Here is a 19,121-nt window from a genome sequence, read left to right as displayed (position 1 = left end):
TGTTTCCGTTTCAAAGTAGGGATTTGAAACTCCGCCTTCAACTTACCCCACTACAAAACTACCAGGCGCTCAGCTGTTCACCATCTGTGGAGTCGGCGAATCGCGAGAGTCTATTCAAATGAGCCACATGTGGCATTTTTTTCGGTATGATAAAAACTATTAATCATGGGATTAAAGACGCGCCGCCTCCTTTACTGTTTCGCTGCCTTATACAAATTAATTTAATTGCAGCAGTTGCCACCTAAACGCGTATTTCACGGCTCTGTCCAGATCGTTATGCTTCATTATTTGATATATATTGACACTAGTTGCCGATTGATGCATACGCTCGGCATGTTTTGGATGATGCTGTAATAGATTAATCACATAAATATTGTCTAATTTTACATGTATGTACCAATCCGTTCCAAAGGATTCCTATTTCCTGAAATCCTTTGCGTCCAGATGATTACGTACCTATCCGTTCCAAAGGATTCCTGCTTCCTGAAACCCTTTGCGTCCAGAGGATTATTTTTCTATCTGTTCCAAAGGATTCCTGGTTCCTGAAACCCTTTGCGTCTAGAGGATTATGTATCTATCTGTTCCAAATAATTCCTGGTTCCTGAAACCCTTTGCGTCCAGAGGATTATGTATCTATCTGTTCCAAATAATTCCTGGTTCCTGAAACCCTTTGCGTTCAGAGGATTATGTACCTATCCAGTCCAAAGGATTCCTAGTTCCTGAAATCCTTTGCGTCTAGACGATCATGTATCTATCCATTCCAAGGATTCCTGGTTTCTGAAATCCTTTGCGTCCAGAAGATTATCCACTCAAACATCAGTGGATAGCCATTAGCATAATTTTTTGGTATAAATCTTTCAAATTGCAAAAACCTTCAAGAAACGATGAGGACATTCAAAAATTGAAGAGAGCTTATTGACTTAAAAGTTTAAAGAAAACTTTAAGCTTCTTGTGAAACATTTTTTCAATAGACGCAAATAAAGAAAACATGCTTTCTGATGATCTAACCAGCATCCTTCCGAATGCTAAGCAATGGATCCACTCGAATGGATAACCCATGAATTCTATGTTTTTTATATTTATTGCGTGATCGGTAAATTATACAAAATCCAACACGAACGGAGCTGTTTTATGGCTAAATGTTCGTATAATATCTTATTATCATTACTCCATTTACAAAATTAGTCTTTATCCAAACAAATATTATACCTAATAAACATCAGTACTCAATGTGGTTTGAAATACATGCCACAAATTTGTGTAAAGCTTATTTTAGAATTTGTATAATCAAAAACACTAACGAATAGGTGAAAATCTGAAAATAGACATCAAAGAGACCTCAGCGTGCCGGAGGCCATTGCTACATTGATCATGCGTACTATTTATAGGTAAATAACATTTCTATAACAAACAGATTCCTATTAATTTACATTTTCGCTATTGATCATTCCTGGTAAAATAATAGCTGGCTTTTATCTTTTGGTGATTCCGCAAACAATTCTCATTGTCTGAACTTACGTACCCTTACGTATAAACAAAAATGTGTATTCTAGGAAAAATACCTAATAAGTTAGGTATTGGTAAAATGATCCTTTATGTTATAAACCACTACTTCGACGTAATACTCATTATTAGGTAATTCACACTGTCTTATTCAAATCTGTACCACTCTATGATTTATACGACTCATTTCTAATCAGTTTAAACTTGACAAATGGGCATGAAATCTGTTGGTTTGCACTTTGTCACAATTACTGCTTTGTCACCAATGAATGTCATGGTACATCCACAGAAACTCAATCATCAACGTATACGTATCTGTACCTATAATAAGTCTTCTATGATAGAATGTTCATAACGATGAAGTATAACTAGTCTACCTATACATTTACTAAATAAGGTTTTCCTTTTCCAAATAAAATTGTAATAAGATCTTAAACAAGCGAAAAACTTGGTTATATTCTTGCCTATAAACATATTAAAATTTTATTTGAATCCATTCCATCATATTTTCGTTATGAACTAATAAGGGACTTTTTATGATAAAAGAAATGGTTTATGCATAATATTTATTTTGAACATTTAAGGTACAGTTGTATAGTTGTGGCGATTTTATATTTTAAATGGGAATGCCATCATTTTTAATACTTAACGATTTATCACTTATTATCTCTCATAAAAAAATTACTTGAATGCAATAAAATTATTTATGGACTTTCAACTGTAATTTAAAGTGTAAAGCACCTGTCTGGCATCAAACAAATATCAGACAGAAATAACAATGACATACAAATAACTGAAAATATTGTACTTCAATTCAATTTTCTAGCATAAATTTTTATGCTATGAAATTCGGCCCTTTAATTGAAAACAACTTTGTGGGTAAAGTTCTCAAAAAAAGTTTAGTCAACTGATATAGTCGCATTTACTGTTACACATATACATGCTTAAATATTTACTAGGTACCAACCAGATAATTTGTTTTTATTGAGTCAACAATTAATTTTATCATTAGTATATTTACTCACACATTAGCACCTTCCTGTTTTCGGTTGATAACAATATTTAATTATTTTATTTCAGGCAATATTCAGTAAATTAGGTATGTGCTAAACTATGATTACTTATAGGTACATCAACTGGGTACCTATCCCACTTAGAAATAGTAGCTTTTCTCAATTTTTTAAATATTTAGTCTTATTATTATTAACTTCAGTTGGAAACGCAAATGATGAACAATATTTTGCATTTTCAAAGCGCAAACAATTAGCGGTGACAANAAAGACTGTCAAGGCAATATTCAGTAAATTAGGTATGTGCTAAACTATGATTACTTATAGGTACATCAACTGGGTACCTATCCCACTTAGAAATAGTAGCTTTTCTCAATTTTTTAAATATTTAGTCTTATTATTATTAACTTCAGTTGGAAACGCAAATGATGAACAATATTTTGCATTTTCAAAGCGCAAACAATTAGCGGTGACAAGACAATGCAAACATTATAAGCTGAGAAATCTGTCGTTAATAAGGGTAGTAACTAGGTCAATGCTGGTGTATATAAAATGCAAATTTTGCAATGAATTCATAAAAAATAGAAAGTAAGAAAATATATGTGTGGATTTTATAATCTAAAGTATTCGAAGACGTAAGAAGCATTTTTGTGTTGTGAGAGTTTGAATCATAACGATCTCCATCCCTTCATCAAAAAGGGGACCGTTGTTAGGGTTCGACCATTTGACTTTCAGCTTGTGTTGAATATGAAAAAAATGCGGTTTCACGGTTAAATACAAGACGGTTACTTTTCACAAATTTTTGGTATTTTTGCGAACCAAATCAGTAATGATGTTTGTGCTGAAACCCGAGAACCCATATCGTCGACAGATCTGGTATTTTAATATAATAATGCTTCTAATAACACAACAATACTTACATACATGCAGGTAATATTGCACCATGTACCTACCCCTGTGGATTTAGCTTTTATTACAGACTAAGAATTTTTCTTATTGATACCGCAGGCGCCGCTTCGACCAACTAAGCGTCGCTGCTAATGAGTTGACGCCTGCTGATAAAATTTACCTGCTGTGAAGGGATATTGTTGTTGGCGAAGAAACAAGCGACTAGAGGAGAATGTTTACCATCATAATCTTTAATGACAATTGTTCAGTCACAGAGCAAACTGTGCGACAGTCTCTGTCAGTGGAATTTACCTTTGTAGGGTTAATACCCATTTGGTCTCGACTTGTGTCTGGTTAGAACAATCAATAAAGTATTTAATGGTTTTCAAGAAAATCTTTTCCATCTAAAACTAGATGGTCGAATCTCCTGGCAACTTTGTACTGAAAACCTTAATCAGCTGTATATTATACGTATTTATAACTTTTGTTCTCTAAATGTCTTTAATATTTTATTTAAAACAGTTTGATCAAAATTGAAACGATAAAAAGTTCCTAATAAATCATAACTGATGTATGAAATTTACAAGGAAAAATAGGAATAAAACGAGAAAAACTGAACTTCTTTAGGTGACGAATCATGGAGCCCCTCAAGTGGTCCCATATTTCCTTTACGTAATTCTTGAAAATAGTGTAAAATTAAACGTTATTTTGGAATTTTAGAGTTTGACTCTTATTTTTGTTTTATGAATAGGAACTCTAAAAGAAAGTTATGCATGAGGCTGCGGATGTTTAAGATCTGCCACTGTATTCAAGTCAGTTTTAATTTTTTACGATGACAAAGATAAGCTTTTGGGAAATTGAAGGAAATGACTCGTAATTTCGCCTTCATTTTAACTAATTTTCAAATTTGGACGGTCAAATTTTCGTATTTTATGGTAGTTCAAGGCAACAAATTTGTATGTATCCCCATTGCTCCTTGAACTTGAATGCAAGATTTGTACCTTCACAAAAACTCGGCAGGATGTGGTAAGATGAGATGGGCTTTGACAAAAATGTATCTACTCAATCGAAGGAAACTATTCATAATTTCGAGTTCTTTTTAACCAATATTCAAATTTGGACACCCAAAATTTCGTTTATTTTTTTCAGTAATTCAAAGTAATTTAAATTTGTAGGACGTAAAAGCTCAGCAGTATGTGTTTTGACGAAAACGTATTTCTGCTAAATTGAAGGAAACGATTCATAATTTCCGATTATATTTACCCAATTTTCAAATTTGGACGCCAAAAATTTCGCTTTTTACTGTGGTTCAAGGCAGTTTAAATTTCTGTAACATAAAAGCTCAGTAGGGTGTCGTAAAATGACATGTGATTCGACGAAAATATGGTTTTACTAAATTAAGAGAAATTATTGATAATTTCGAGTTCTTTTTAACCAATTTTAAAATTCGAATGCTCAAAATTTCGCTTTTTACAGTAATTTAAAGCAATTTAAATTTGTATGACGTAAAAGCTCAACAGGGTGTCGTAAAATGTTATGTGTTTTGACGAAACCGTATTTTTGCTAAATTGAAGGAAACGATTTATAATTTTCGGTTATTTTTAACCAATTTTCAAATTTGGATGCCCAAAATTTCTTTTTTTTTGCTGTGGTTCAAGGCAGTTTAAATTTCTATGATATCAAAGCTCGGCAGGGTGTCGTAACATGACATGCGTTTTGACAAAAATGTGATTTGACCAAATTGATGGATACCATTTATAATTTTGGTTTATTTTTAACCAATTTGCAAATTTGGACGTCAAAAATTTCGCTTTTTGGTGTGGTTCAAGGCAGTTTAAAATTCTATAACATAGAAGCTCGGTAGGGTGTCGTAAAATGACATGTGATTCGACGAAAATATGGTTTTGCTAAATCAAGAGAAATGATTGATAATTTCGAATTGTTTTTAACCAATTTTCAAATTTGGATGCCCAAAATTTGTTTTTTTTACTGTGGTTCAAGGCAGTTAAATTTCTATTATATCAAAGTTCGGCAGGGTGTCGTAAAATGACATGAGTTTTGATAAAAATGTGACTTGACCAAATTGATGGATACCAGTTATAATTTTGGTTTATTGTTAACCAATTTGCAAATTTGGACGCCAAAAATTTCGCTTTTTGCTGTGGTTCAAGGCAGTTTATAATTCTATAACATAGAAGCTCGGTAGGGTGTCATAAAATGACATGCGATTCTACGAAAATATGGTTTTGCTAAATCAAGAGAAATTATTGATAATTTCGAGTTCCTTTTAACCAATTTTCAAATTTGGACGCCAAAAATGTCGCTTTTTACAGTGGTTTAAGGCAGTTTAAATTCCTACGACATAAAATTTCGGTAGGGTGGTTGTAAACATTTTGCCTTTACCTGCATCTTTAGAAAGTTAGTAGACTTAAATAATTCGCTAAAAATTTTCATGTATGTCAGTAAATTATTTGTATATACCTATAAGCTACAACAACCTTCAAGACTATTATTAGTCACCATCAAAGACATTACATAGTCATGATGCGGTTACAAAATATTAACTACTTATAATGGTTAGTTAGTTAGGCAATTTTGATTTATCTGATCGTTCTAGTTTTATAGTCATAACGAATTTATTATTGCTATTGCACTATGGGCATGTAGGTATAAGTATGTATGTGTAATAAAACCGGTCACAAGGTTCGCATTTTTCAGGAGAGTTACGCAAATATTTGGTCAAGTTTTATCTGTAAGTATATTGCGTACGTACTGTAAGACATGAACATTTTCTCCAATACGAGAATGTTTAAGAAAAGTGGCAGTTTCACTCTCATAAATCCTTTCCGTTGAATTGCATGTATTACAAATATTAAATTTACATACGCGTCCTGATAAGTGCCGCAAGAACTGGAAGCAGCTGCAGTTTTAAAAAAAAATTTCAACAAACTACTTTCAGATATGATATCTTCGAAGAGAGAAACGTTATGAACTGTAATATTTGACTCACGTATAAAAACGACTTCAATAATTTACTTAAAGATATGCCCGAATTTAAACTACGAGTTTGCGTTAATTTTTACGATTATGTTTTTATCATGGTCTAATTTTCCACCCTTGGCAAATCGCACAAAGAAAGTACAGACTAATTGAGGACCTTCCCTTTTTTTTAAATCGGTTGAAAAAATATAATTTTAAAAACATAGTTATTACAATACACTGTGGTTTCTCTAATCTAGATAAACACAAAACTAGAAGTTTACTGATCAACTCTCCATCAACACGATTTAACTTTTTCTGGTGTAGAATACAGTTGGAGCGTTAAAGCTCAACTTTGAAAGTTTTAAAAGTTGTAAAGATGTATATGCTGACATCTACCAGAGAATTGTACGAAGGATATTTCAACGAAAAGCGACTGAAGCGCTATCTCAACGTAACAAATGTATTAACTTTTAAAAGCGGTAAAGTAAACTATCCCGTCTCTACCATGAACGTGAAAGCTCTACCAACAGTTGAGCTTCTGAACGCTACGTGGCGCAACTGTTTACTTTTCAGGGTACAAAGAAAAGTTCAATACAGGGTGATTAAAAAGTTATCACTATATTTACACAAAACAAATAAAAATTTGTTTTCGTAATTTTGCAAAAAGAAAACGTAAATGGAAAAATCTATAAATAATTATGGCAAAAAATAAAAGCGGAAAATAATTAAATTAACTTACATTTAACAATTTTCTCTTCTGTAGTTCTATCAATAGCGAATGCAGCTTTATCTGAAAATAGAGAAATTAGTATCAATTAATTTATAATTTGAATAAAATATTATATTATCTTAAAAAGACAGGGTTATTTTATACATACGTAGAGGAATGTTAATATTATATATAAAAAAAAATGTGAGTGCTGTCAGCACAGGGCAAAGTAGTATTATGTAAATGAAAGTTAGTATCAGCAATTTCTCATGCTGAAGTGTACGATTTGTTGCATACTTATTTACAAACAATTCCTTTAAATTTTAATCATTGATTACTATACATCTATTAAAAAACCATAATGGCTGACATCAGTGACAATGCGACAACAATTGAAAAAGAATGATGGCCGACAACTGCAACAATTAGAAAAGAATGATGGCCGACACTACGTCATAGTNTTTAAATTGTTTGATTACTATACATCTATTAAAAAACCATAATGGCCGACATCAGTGACAATGCGACAACAATTGAAAAAGAATGATGGCCGACAACTGCAACAATTAGAAAAGAATGATGGCCGACACTACGTCATAATGGAGCAATAAAAATGGTCAGGGGCAAGGGGAAGAACAAGTTTACATTAAAACTAATTGCAATTTTTTACTATTTTGTCGGCATTTGAAATAGCGTAGATATTAAATGCTTTTTATCATAATACAAATAATGACAGATGAGTAACTGTAAAATAATCTTTTTTTATCTATACTTTTGTAAGTACGCACTGTAATGAAGTTTGGGCCATTCACGACGAATGAAAAGTTTAGTGCAATTTTCGCGATCCAACCTTTGGAGAATTCCAAGTCGGAATTGATCTCTCGTATTAGGGCGAATGTGACTGGGGAAGCGGATTATACCAAATGGATTTTCTACCCTGATTTAAAGTTGAAACGGATCGCTGCGAAATTACATCACATAGATAATTACGGAAGCCGAAGATAAATTGTTCTCTTTATCTGATATAATCAAAAGTAATTTCATGAGTTGTCGACTGAAAAGAATGATGACGATTCATAACGTTCGAATTAAAATCTACAATGCCTTTCAGTTATTTATTGACTGCGAAAAATATCAATTAAAAAAAAAAAGAAATTAAACTTTAGAGTAACTTCAGGGCTGCCTACACGCACGTTAACTATTCGCAAGCATAGAAAAGATTTCTTCTAATTTTTCGCTTTTGGTTTATTTTATATTTTTCTATAGCCAATGCAACCTATACGAATTTATAGAATTTTATTAACTCAATCTAAAGTAATATTCACAAATTTTTACCATTCTGCAGGGCTCCGAATTATTGAATTTCTGCGAGACTCGAGTCTCCGTCTCTCATCGAGTCGCTGAGAGACACTGTCGAAAGACTGTCAAAAAAACTGTTTAGCGTCTCTGAACGAGAGACTCGAGTCGCTCATAGAGAGATCCTCATTTCGTATCCAGTCTCTGAACGAGAGACTCGAGTCGCTCATAGAGAGATCCTCATTTCGTATCCAGTCTCTGAACGAGAGACTCGAATCTCTGAACGAGAGACTCAAACTTCTTAACGAGAGACTCGAATCTCTGAACGAGAGATTCAAATCTCTTAACGAGAGACTAGAATCTCTGAGCGAGAGATTAGAATCTCTTAATAAGTGGTGTCTCGATAGACATGGTTAAAATTTTCTAAGTTCAACATATTTCTAAGACTCTAGTCTCTCAATTTTTCAGTTTTATTCATTCAGTCTCTCTGTGAGAGACTCGAATGACTGAATTAACAATTTTATCGTTCGAGTCTCCCATACAGAGACTGTGAGAGATCCATAAAAACACCTAGGCAATAACTGAGAGACTGTGAGAGACGCTGAAAGAATCTGAAAGACTCTGAGAGACTGGAGAGAGTCTAGGGAAGTGTTACATTCGGAAAGGATAAAGGATTATGTCATCAAACTCGTGGACGACTATCTATGCTGAGAAACGTCCTGATGTAAATGTCTTCTTTGTTCATCGAGAATTTGTTAATCTTAATCTTCTCCCATGACACGAAAAGTTTCGTCGAAGTTGTACACATCCAATTAGGAAAGTTATTTGAGTAGGATGACTTTGAACGTGTAGATGTATCATGCATGTTCTCGGAAAGTTTTGGATGGAGTTTGGTAACTTCTAAGACGTCGACAAACTGATTTGAGATATACCGTAATTTCAACGTTCGACGCTATACCGATGAAATTTAAACTAGCGAATCATGTGTTAATCCATTCGTGAATGTGAATTTTTTAATGACTCCTAATTTGGTAAGCTAAGTGAAGATTTAATTACGAGGAAGTATGTCTTCCAACAGATAAACATTGTAATTTTGTTTTGGAGCACCAGGGCTTTTTGTACAGCTTGGCAAGATTAAGAAAAACTCTGACCGTAATATTACAAAACCTGAGCCAAAATAAAGGGATACACATAATGCATTCGCTTTTAGTTAGAGCTATTCTTATGCTGACTCTTGATCTAACCCTGTTTTGACATTACCATTTCACAATCTTCAATTATAACGTAATTTTTGAATCGCTTTTGGAAAATGATAAATGTTTTTCACAACAATTATAGTATTGTATCAGCTTTAGTAATAATAAGGATGCTGTGAAATCATAGCGTAAACCACGCGGTTACAGCATCGTGTTGTACGGATGGGTTCGCAGGTTAGAATCGATAATGAGGCGGCACCCTTTGAAGCGATGCTGAAAGTCGGTTGTAAATCATAAGTTGGTAACAAATGTAAGAGTGCAATGCAAAAAAATACGAGAAGGTTCGAGAGGCTTCCAGAAGTCTGTCGAATTATAGCGTAAACCACTCGGTTACAGCATCGTGTTGTACTGATGGGTTTGCCGGTTAGAATCGATAATGAGGCATCACCCTTTGAAGCGATGCTGAAAGTCGGTTGTAAATCATAAGTTGGTAACACATGTAAGAGTGCAATGCAAAAAAATTACGAGAAGGTTCGAGAGGCTTCCAAAAGAAGTCGAGAACATTCCATAAGATGGCTAACTAGTAGACGTAGTCAAAGTCAGTCGATTAAATACACAGTGAAATACGTAAATGTACGAGATAGACAGAAATGCTTCCTTATGATAGATATTTATTAATATTATAGAACATTAATTAAAATTTAATTGTAAATTAAATAAATAATCTGAAAGAATTTAAAATAAGGGGCGCTCCGGGAATTTTTCTTTATTGGATTATAAGTTCTCTGTCACTGCTCCATTTTCAACTCGGAGTTGTCGATTCAGGACTGAAATGAATCCTGGAATCATTAAAAGCAACGCAAATCATCATTGCCACCAACTGGCGCGGACTTAGATTGCTTTACAGTGGACCAAGTGGGATTTAGGGCGAAACAAACCGTTAGCTACCAGAAGTTGCGGGAATTATTGGGCTAAATCCGAGAAAGGCAGCGGTCCCTTATTGCAACGTCTAACTGCTCTCGTATTTCCCGGATAAAATCCTTACAGTCAGCCAGCGTCTCAAGCTGGTTGCCTTTTCTAAATCTAATTTTAAACGGTAAATTTTCAACTGGGTTCACTTACTTTTAGCATTATGTAGTAACATTAATTGTTAATAAAAAGCAAAAAAAACTTTACTGTATTATTTACAATTCGACTTAGAAATAGATTATTTATATCTGATTAAATTCCTCAATGATGTGGATACTTTATTATATTTGTATACAATAGATCAATTTTTGAAACGCATTTCATATTTACCCACTAGTGATGCAACGGAAGTGTCATAACGGAAACAAAAGCGAAAACAGATTTAAATAGTAAATTCTTGCGGAAGCGGATGCGGAAGCGGAAGCGGAAGCGGAAGATATAATTCAGGTAACTCTTTCTATCGTCAATATCAACAAAATAATACCAAATGGAATTTCTTTTTGGCTTCAAAATTGCACTTTTAGCTCAAGTTCAGCCAACAGATAAAAACAATAAATTTTTACAACTTGTTTTATTGTTCCGATATATCGATTTTTAAAAACGAGAAATAAGAATTTTTATTAAGTTCCGATAAGCTTCCGTTATAACTAAATATGCGGAAGCAGATGCAGAAGCGGATGTGAAAAAGTATGCGGACCTTCCGTAATTGCGGAAGCGGAAGCAGAGGTTTGTTGCAACTCTAATCGATGTACAGGTATCTTTAAAATTAAGGAGCTGTGTGAATCGGTGCGAAAGCAAAGGAACAAAAATGATTTTGTTTTCGCAAGGATGACACTCGACGAACGGGCATGACATAAAAGTAACAATAACAGTGAACAAAGTCGACTGCAACGGAGCCATATAGACAACTCGCTCCATTGCGTCTCCGCTCGGAACTCGCAAAGTCGCTAAAATAAACAGTATCCTCGTGCTTTGGAAAATGTGCTGCAGCTTTTTATCGGATTCCGTTCTCCGACATTAAGTCCGCAACCGTTCCAATTTACTGTCATATCTTTTCCGATATACAGTGCAAGTGCACACGGATAATTGAAAACACTGTTGCCAAAACTAAAACGTTACGCTCGCATCGCAACCTGCATTAGCATTTAGATTGTGATGTACAAGAATCATTATTTGTATCAGTTGTGATGTCGTGGTAGGCACCGAACTTCAGACGATAGAATAGAAACAGGCCATTAAAGATAACGACACTCGGCAGTTTCATATCTCAAAAACGTTTTTGTTTTTATAGTATCGCCATTTGCTAACAATAAACAGTTGCAGAAAACGATACGCTTTCGTGAAAGGTAGAACCCACTTTTTGTAGAAAAGCGCCAACTTGATATCTAATATTTATCTACAATATAAAAAGAACATATATTTACATAAAAGTATATTATTGAAACTAAAATAAGGAAAGAGCGAATATAAAGATAGGACACGAAAAATTAGAAGAAGTGGTTGATTTGGTAGGGATATAAAGCAGAGGATAGCCCAGGGTCGAGTCGGCTTCAATAAAAAGAAGTCACTTCTATGCTCGCGAACGGTTAATTTAGAAATTGGAAAAAGGTTGTTGAAGGTGTATGTTTGGAGGACTGCGTTGTACGGGTGCGAAACATGGACACTGGGCGCGGCGGAAAAGAAAAGGTTAGAAGTGTTCGAAATGTGGTGTTATAGGCGAATGCTGAGGATAACGTGGGTAGAAAGGGTTAGAAATGAAGAGGTATTAGAAAGAATAGGAGAACCTCGACCTGGATTAGATTACTGTTCGCAAATAGTTAAGGATATGGGTTGTTCTAGTTTTAGGTAAATGCGAAGTTTAGCTTAGAATAAGAAAGAGTGGAGGTACGTGTCCAACCAGTCTTAGGACTGCGACCTTATGATGATGATGACATTATTATAAAGAAAGTCTTCAGCTAAGTCTCCAGTACTTTTAATCTCAAGTCGATCGATGCATTAGATCAATCGATATCCACATTTATGAGTATATGCGAACAGTAAACTGATCCAGGTCTAGCTGCGCCCTATTTAACTCCTGTTTCTGCTTCTAATACTTATTTAACTAGCCCTTCATGACTGAGAAGGTGTCCTACCAACCCATCTCACATTGTAATACTATTTTCTTAACTCAAATAGTATTTTTCAATATTATAATTGAATTAGGCCATTGTTGACTCGAGACATTGGGAAAACAAAATTGAAAAATCAATTAGACCTTTGTTGATTCTCAACAATACCCATTATCCTATTCAATTTTCAAGATAATTATAGATTTCGTACGTAGAGAAATATAGAAGTAGCATAGTTTTGATGGTCTTTTTACATTAGCATGTGAGAGACAGTTATCTAGTGTCCTAACTAATATAAAATTGAGAAAAGCCTATTTATATATGGTACTTGCGAATAAGACAAAAAAACTGTAATAGAAGAAGCCAGTGTTTCTTTTTTAATTCTGGAATCTTCAAATTGGAAGGTGTCAGCACCTTTGGCGCGTAAAGACTAAGTGAAAGTTGACAAGTGCGAAGCGTTCCTTTAGAATTTTTTACGTGGAAAACCCGAAACAGATAATAATTAATTTTGACATATTTGTTTAAGAAGCGGAAGCTACACAAAATGTCTCACAGAATATCTAATTTTAAGCTTCTTATTTTTTCGCAGGAATTTCTAATTTTACCCAACATTTACCATCACCGCCACTCTATACCATTAAGTGTTAAGACCCTGTGAAATAAGGTGGGATTAAAAAATGTTATGGTATGTAAAACAGCAAATCAGTTTTACAATGCTTTAAAAGGGCGCATCACTTTAGTCAGAGAAAAAAGTTTTTGATTTCAACATAAGGAAATTATTTTAAACTCTGAGCCATCTAAAGTGGCGGCTCGTGCAATAAAACTGTCAACAATAGACCGCCTTTAACTTTATGACACCATTCAAACGAAATTAGTTTTATATTCTGTTATGTATCTACCTGCACCTACTGTTTTTTACGTTTTTGCACTGCCGTGCCACTTCTTTTGTTCGAAATAAAACTCGAACTGTATTTTTATGTTTATTAATAAATAACTTCACTAAAACTAGTTAATAATTAATATTAATAATAATGATACTGCTTATGTTTATGTTGATCAAATATTTGTGATTTGTTATGTGATTTGATGATAAATTGATTACGTTGACAGATTGTTATGACTGTTCTTAGTGCAATGTTATCTTCCATATTTAAAGTTTCTCGTTTCCCTACTACTATTTTCACTCCAAGGGGGTGGTAACGGTACCTGCTTGGGTTCCACAGAAGTAACGTTTCAAGGCTATTTGTTAATGTTTGAATATTAATTAAGGGTGAGTATTGAAATGGTTACTTATGGTATTTACAACCCAAGCAGAGCATGGGCTAGGGCAATAAACCGCTGTATCCAAAAGCGGTCGAATAACAATGAATTCAACATAGCCGCCCGCCTTGAAAGTTGCTGCTTTCAACTGAAATATAAACATAAAGATGCTTCCACATATTACCTGACACGTCTTCAATGTACAAATATATACAATACATAAACATCCGTTTATCAATTTTACAATTATATAAACCCTAATTGTTATCTATGAACTAAACTTCTATAACTAATACATATATAAACTGTCATTTTCACATGTCCATTGGTAGCACACATATTTTTGTGACCGCACGTTTTAGGATTTTTCCGTTCGACACCTTCACTGAAACAACTCGTATCACATCGTCACTTCCCGGGTGAACGTCAACTACACGACCCAATTGCCACTTTAATGGAGGCAGGTTGTCTTCTTTAATTAAGACGAGAACACCTGATTTGATTGAACACTGCTGGGTTTCCTTCCATTTCGACCGAGTCTGTAATTGATGTACATATTCTTTGCTCCAACGTTTCCAGAAGTCCTGCTGCATCTTCTGGATATGCTGAAATTTGTTTAGTCGGGACTCCTTGATGTCCAGTAACGAAGGTTCTGGCATGGCTGTTAATTTTCGACCAATAAGGAAGTGCGCTGGGGTCAAGGGTTCTAACTCTGTTGGGTCATTTGATAAAGGGGAAAGAGGACGGGAATTTAAAACCGCTTCTATTTGTGTTAGCAAGGTATAAAACTCTTCAAATGTTAGTTTTGTATTACCGACTACACGCTTCAAATGGTTTTTTACCGATTTCACACCAGCTTCCCATAGACCCCCAAAATGGGGCGATCTGGGAGGGATAAAATGCCAAGTAATGCCTGACTTATTCATTATATTATTGATAATGGCAGAGTTTGATGGGTTGTTTAGCATTTTGTAAAATTCGTTTAACTCGGAATTTGCTCCTACAAAACTTAAGCCGTTATCTGAGTAAANAAAATGTGTATTACTAATTACATAAATAGCTTCGCCAGTGGGCGTTAACAATAACATTGAGGGTGCAAGGCGACCCTGTCAGTCAGGTCAATACCCCATTTCAGGTACAGACAAAATAAGTGAATTTAAATTTGGAAATTACAGTAATATAGCGAACGTGACTTTACAAAGGAAGAAATGTTACAATAAGATAGTAGAATACATTATAAAATTTATGGTTCAAAAATACTGAGATTACTGTTTGCATTTGATAAATAATATATACCTGAAAATTGTAGCTAAATAATAAAATGAATAATAGAATTGAATTTGTATACAAATAGAAAATAATACTTAAAATTTCTGACAATAGTAAAATTAGTATGCAAAATAAAATAAAATCTATAGTATTGTTAAGATGCAACATTTTCTATAACGTTTTGGCTCTTGGACGTCCGCTTACATAATTCGAACCCGGCGGATTTTTAAACTTTGGAGATATTCCTTTGAATGGCCATTAGTTTTATTTCTGAGATAGACCCGGTTAATAGGTCGTCCATGTAAAAATCGTTTTTAATTAAATGGCTTTCCAAGGGAAATTGATTTTCATGTTCTAGGGCTAACTGGTTCAAACATCTAGTAGCTAGAAAAGAAGCTGCAGCCGTGCCGTAGGTAATTGTGTTCAAGCAAAAACAATCCACATCCCGATTTTGATTCGGCCGACAAAGAATTAATTGTAGGTTTCGTTGGGATTCGTCAACTAAAATTTGACGATACATTTTAGTGATATCGGCTGTTATTACAAAATCGTGTTGACGAAATCTTAAAAGATTTGATAATAAGTCGCTTTGGATTGTTGGCCCTATATACTGTATGTCATTTAAAGAAATACCGGAAGCAGTCTTAGCGGATGCGTCAAATACCACCCGAAGTTTCGTCGTCGTACTACACTGCTTAAACACAGGATGGTGGGGTAAATAAAATCGAGGACCCTGTATTCCGTTTTCTGATATTTTACTCATATGATCTAGCTGTTCGTATTCTGTTAAGAATTTAATATATTCAGATTTTATATTTAAATCACGATTCAGTTTTCTCTCCATAGCAAACAACCTTTTTAACGCCATAGAATTTCCTAATTTACTGAGTTCCAAGATTTTAAGTGGTATTGTTACTACAAATCTACCTAAACTATTTCGCTTAATTGATCTAATAAAATGATTCTCACAATGTTGTTCGTCTAATGAATAATTGCTGATTTTACCTGAACACTCTTCTATTTCCCAAAATTTCGTTAATTGTTTGTCGATGCTATTATCTTGGCTATTTAATGTGCTAAGGCAAGAAACCGAGTGCTTTTCACGTTGTACATTAATATGAATATTCCCTCCTAGAACCCAACCTAATTTTGTTTTCTGTAAAATGGGTTTTCCCTTTCCTAATTTTACCTGACCTATACACAATAATTCCCAGAAGAGACCGGCACCAATTAGCATATTAATCTTACTCGGTACATTGCATTTCTTATCTGCTAAATTTAGGTTTGGGGGAATATGAAGTTCATCCAAATTAAATGGTATTAAAGGCAAATTATCTGTTATGCGATCTAAAACTAAACATGTTATGTTTGCTGTATAATTATTGAGTTTAGATTTTATATTAAGTTGGATCTTATGATTAATTGTGGACACTGATTGCCCTATACCACCTACAAACGAGTTATGTTTGATTTTCCTTATACCTAATTTATTGCATAGATCATTTGTTATAAAATTTGATTGCGCGCCTGCATCTAATAAAATCCTACATGTTTGAGGTCTTCCTAAGTGGTCTATTACATCGATGCAAGCTGTAGATAATATTGTCTGATTATTGAGTTTATCACAAAACAATTGGTTAGTATATGTTACTTCTCGGCTGTTATCTAGAACATCTGAGGCACCAGATTGGCTAGGATTTTCATTTCTATCACGATTATTGCTTATTTCTTCTAAAGTATGTTTACCTAAATTGTTAGTATCTACGTATGTCGAATGGTCGATATGTAGAAAGGTATTGTGTTTTTTGTGACATTTCTTACAACCCTGTGAAGTGCATTCCTTTGTCATATGATTTTTCCTAAGGCAATTCAAACAAAGACGCAATTTTTTGATTTCTGCAATTCGTTCCTTTATGGTTAGTTTTAGGAATGCTTCACAATTAAAAATAGCGTGATTTGATATCTTGCACAAGTAGCAATAAGGCTTAAAGGAACTTACATGTGCTTTAATATGCGCCATTGTTATTAAATAAACTTTGATTTGGTTTGTTCACTTCCAATGAACCTAAAATGCTACACCTTTTCTCTAGAAAGTTAAGAAATTCGTCGAATGTGGGAAATTCATCAAAGGGTTTAAATGATTCCCATTTTAAACGAGTCGATTTTTGGCGCATGATTTGATAAAAAACACTTCATTTGAGCAATTGTTTCGTAAAACTTCAAATAACTCAATATCCCTTTCATGACTAGGGTCGTCAGAAAGCTGTATAATTTGATCATGAATTGTTTGGTATTCGTCCAAAGCTGACTCTAGTTTTGGTAAACGATCTTTAACTTCGGTTACATCGATTTCTGTTATGACATCTTTTTTAGACACGATGTTAAACGCATTTTTGAAGCGAGTAAGTCGCGATTTTAGTTTGGCTCTTTGTGTGACTAATTCGTTTAATTCAGACATTGCTAACACAAATTGATTCAGTAAATTCTAAGGATATGATAAAGAAGTAAAAGGAGTTGCACTTACCTACTTGGAAACAGCCTTGATGCAGATTGAAAGATGGGACCAGGTGTCCTGATGTTGTGATCGGAATGCAGTTATATCCCTGGTGATAATGTGATACGATGCGGTTTTCTGGTTTTTGATGATGTTGATACACTGATACACAAATTGTATCCGGCTCGAAGGACCAATGTTTTTTACGTTTTTGCACTGCCGTGCCACTTCTTTTGTTCGAAATAAAACTCGAACTGTATTTTTATGTTTATTAATAAATAACTTCACTAAAACTAGTTAATAATTAAAATTAATAATAATAATAATGCTTATGTTATGTTGATAAAATATTTGTTTATGTTTATTATTATGTGCTTCGATGATAAAGTGATTTACGTTGACAAATCGTTATGACTGTTCAAAGTGCAATGCTATCTTCCATATTTAAAGTTTCTCGTTTTCCTACTACCTTTCCCTCGAAGGGGGTGGTAACGGTACCTGCTTGGGTTTCACAGAAGTAACGTTTCAAGGCTATTAGTTAATGTTTGAATATTAATCAAGGGTGAGTATTGAAGTGGTTACTTATGGTATTTACAACCCAAGCAGACCATGGGCTAGGGCAATAAACCGCTGTATCCAAAACAGTTAAATTACAATGAATTCAACAGGTGTAATGGAATATTATGACCATAAAAATTTGTCATTAGTTCTGATAATCCTTTCCTAGAATAACTGTCTCCTTGCTCAGCCATGATTGACACAAAATTATTCGATAATAAAAGCAATTAGGGAATAGGGAAAAGATTTTCGTACAAAAATATGAAAATGGCAAATATCTTCAAACCACCTACCTTGAGTAGTCCACTAGTGTGACGATAGTTAGTATGATTCGGAACATGCAGTTACTAGGTCTGATCCTCGCAGGAGGGAAACGGGGTGAGACGTCCTTTTGACGGTCTTCTTTTTCGAAGATTTTCTTAGGCAAGGTCGAAGCAAGTGGCTTCTAACTGCCAACTCGGCGAACACACAAAACTTAAACTATGAACAGAACTTTGACAAGTTTTGGACAGATCGTTTGGACAGTTTATTTTCGTTTTACTAAACCAACGAAAAGCAAACGGCTTCACGTCGTCACTTGGTAAATCGATTTTTGAACTTTATTAGAATAGGATTTGCCTATACTTGACACATCGTACTGACTGCGCCAATTGTTATATGCTCAAATTAAGGAAGTCTTTTTAAAAAAAATTATTGAGCAAAGCTACAATACACACACGGTGCAAAATTTAATCTACAGCTAGAGTTAAGCATCTTTATTGTAAAAAATTTTTATATTGAAAAATAAGCAAAGCTAAGTAAAATGTCCTATTGTTATGTTTTATACCTATATTACCTATCTAACATATATATATATATATATATATATATATATGTATA

General features: G+C 34.0%; 1 protein-coding gene across 1 annotated transcript in view; it reads right to left on the bottom strand.

Annotated features, from left to right (window-relative positions):
• Positions 1-14,235: 14,235 nt before the first annotated feature.
• Positions 14,236-19,121, bottom strand: part of LOC112906526 — an 8,683-nt gene continuing 3,797 nt past the window's right edge. The window contains exon 2 of the mRNA XM_025980785.1: positions 14,236-14,942. Coding sequence (XP_025836570.1) covers positions 14,236-14,942 — 707 coding nt within the window. The remainder of the gene's footprint in view (positions 14,943-19,121) is intronic.

The sequence above is a fragment of the Agrilus planipennis genome, unplaced genomic scaffold, assembly GCF_000699045.2.
Source record: "Agrilus planipennis isolate EAB-ADULT unplaced genomic scaffold, Apla_2.0 scaffold8, whole genome shotgun sequence".
Lineage (NCBI taxonomy): Eukaryota > Metazoa > Arthropoda > Insecta > Coleoptera > Buprestidae > Agrilus > Agrilus planipennis.
Note: the sequence above shows the minus strand (reverse complement) of the source record. Positions and strands in the feature narration are given on the sequence as shown.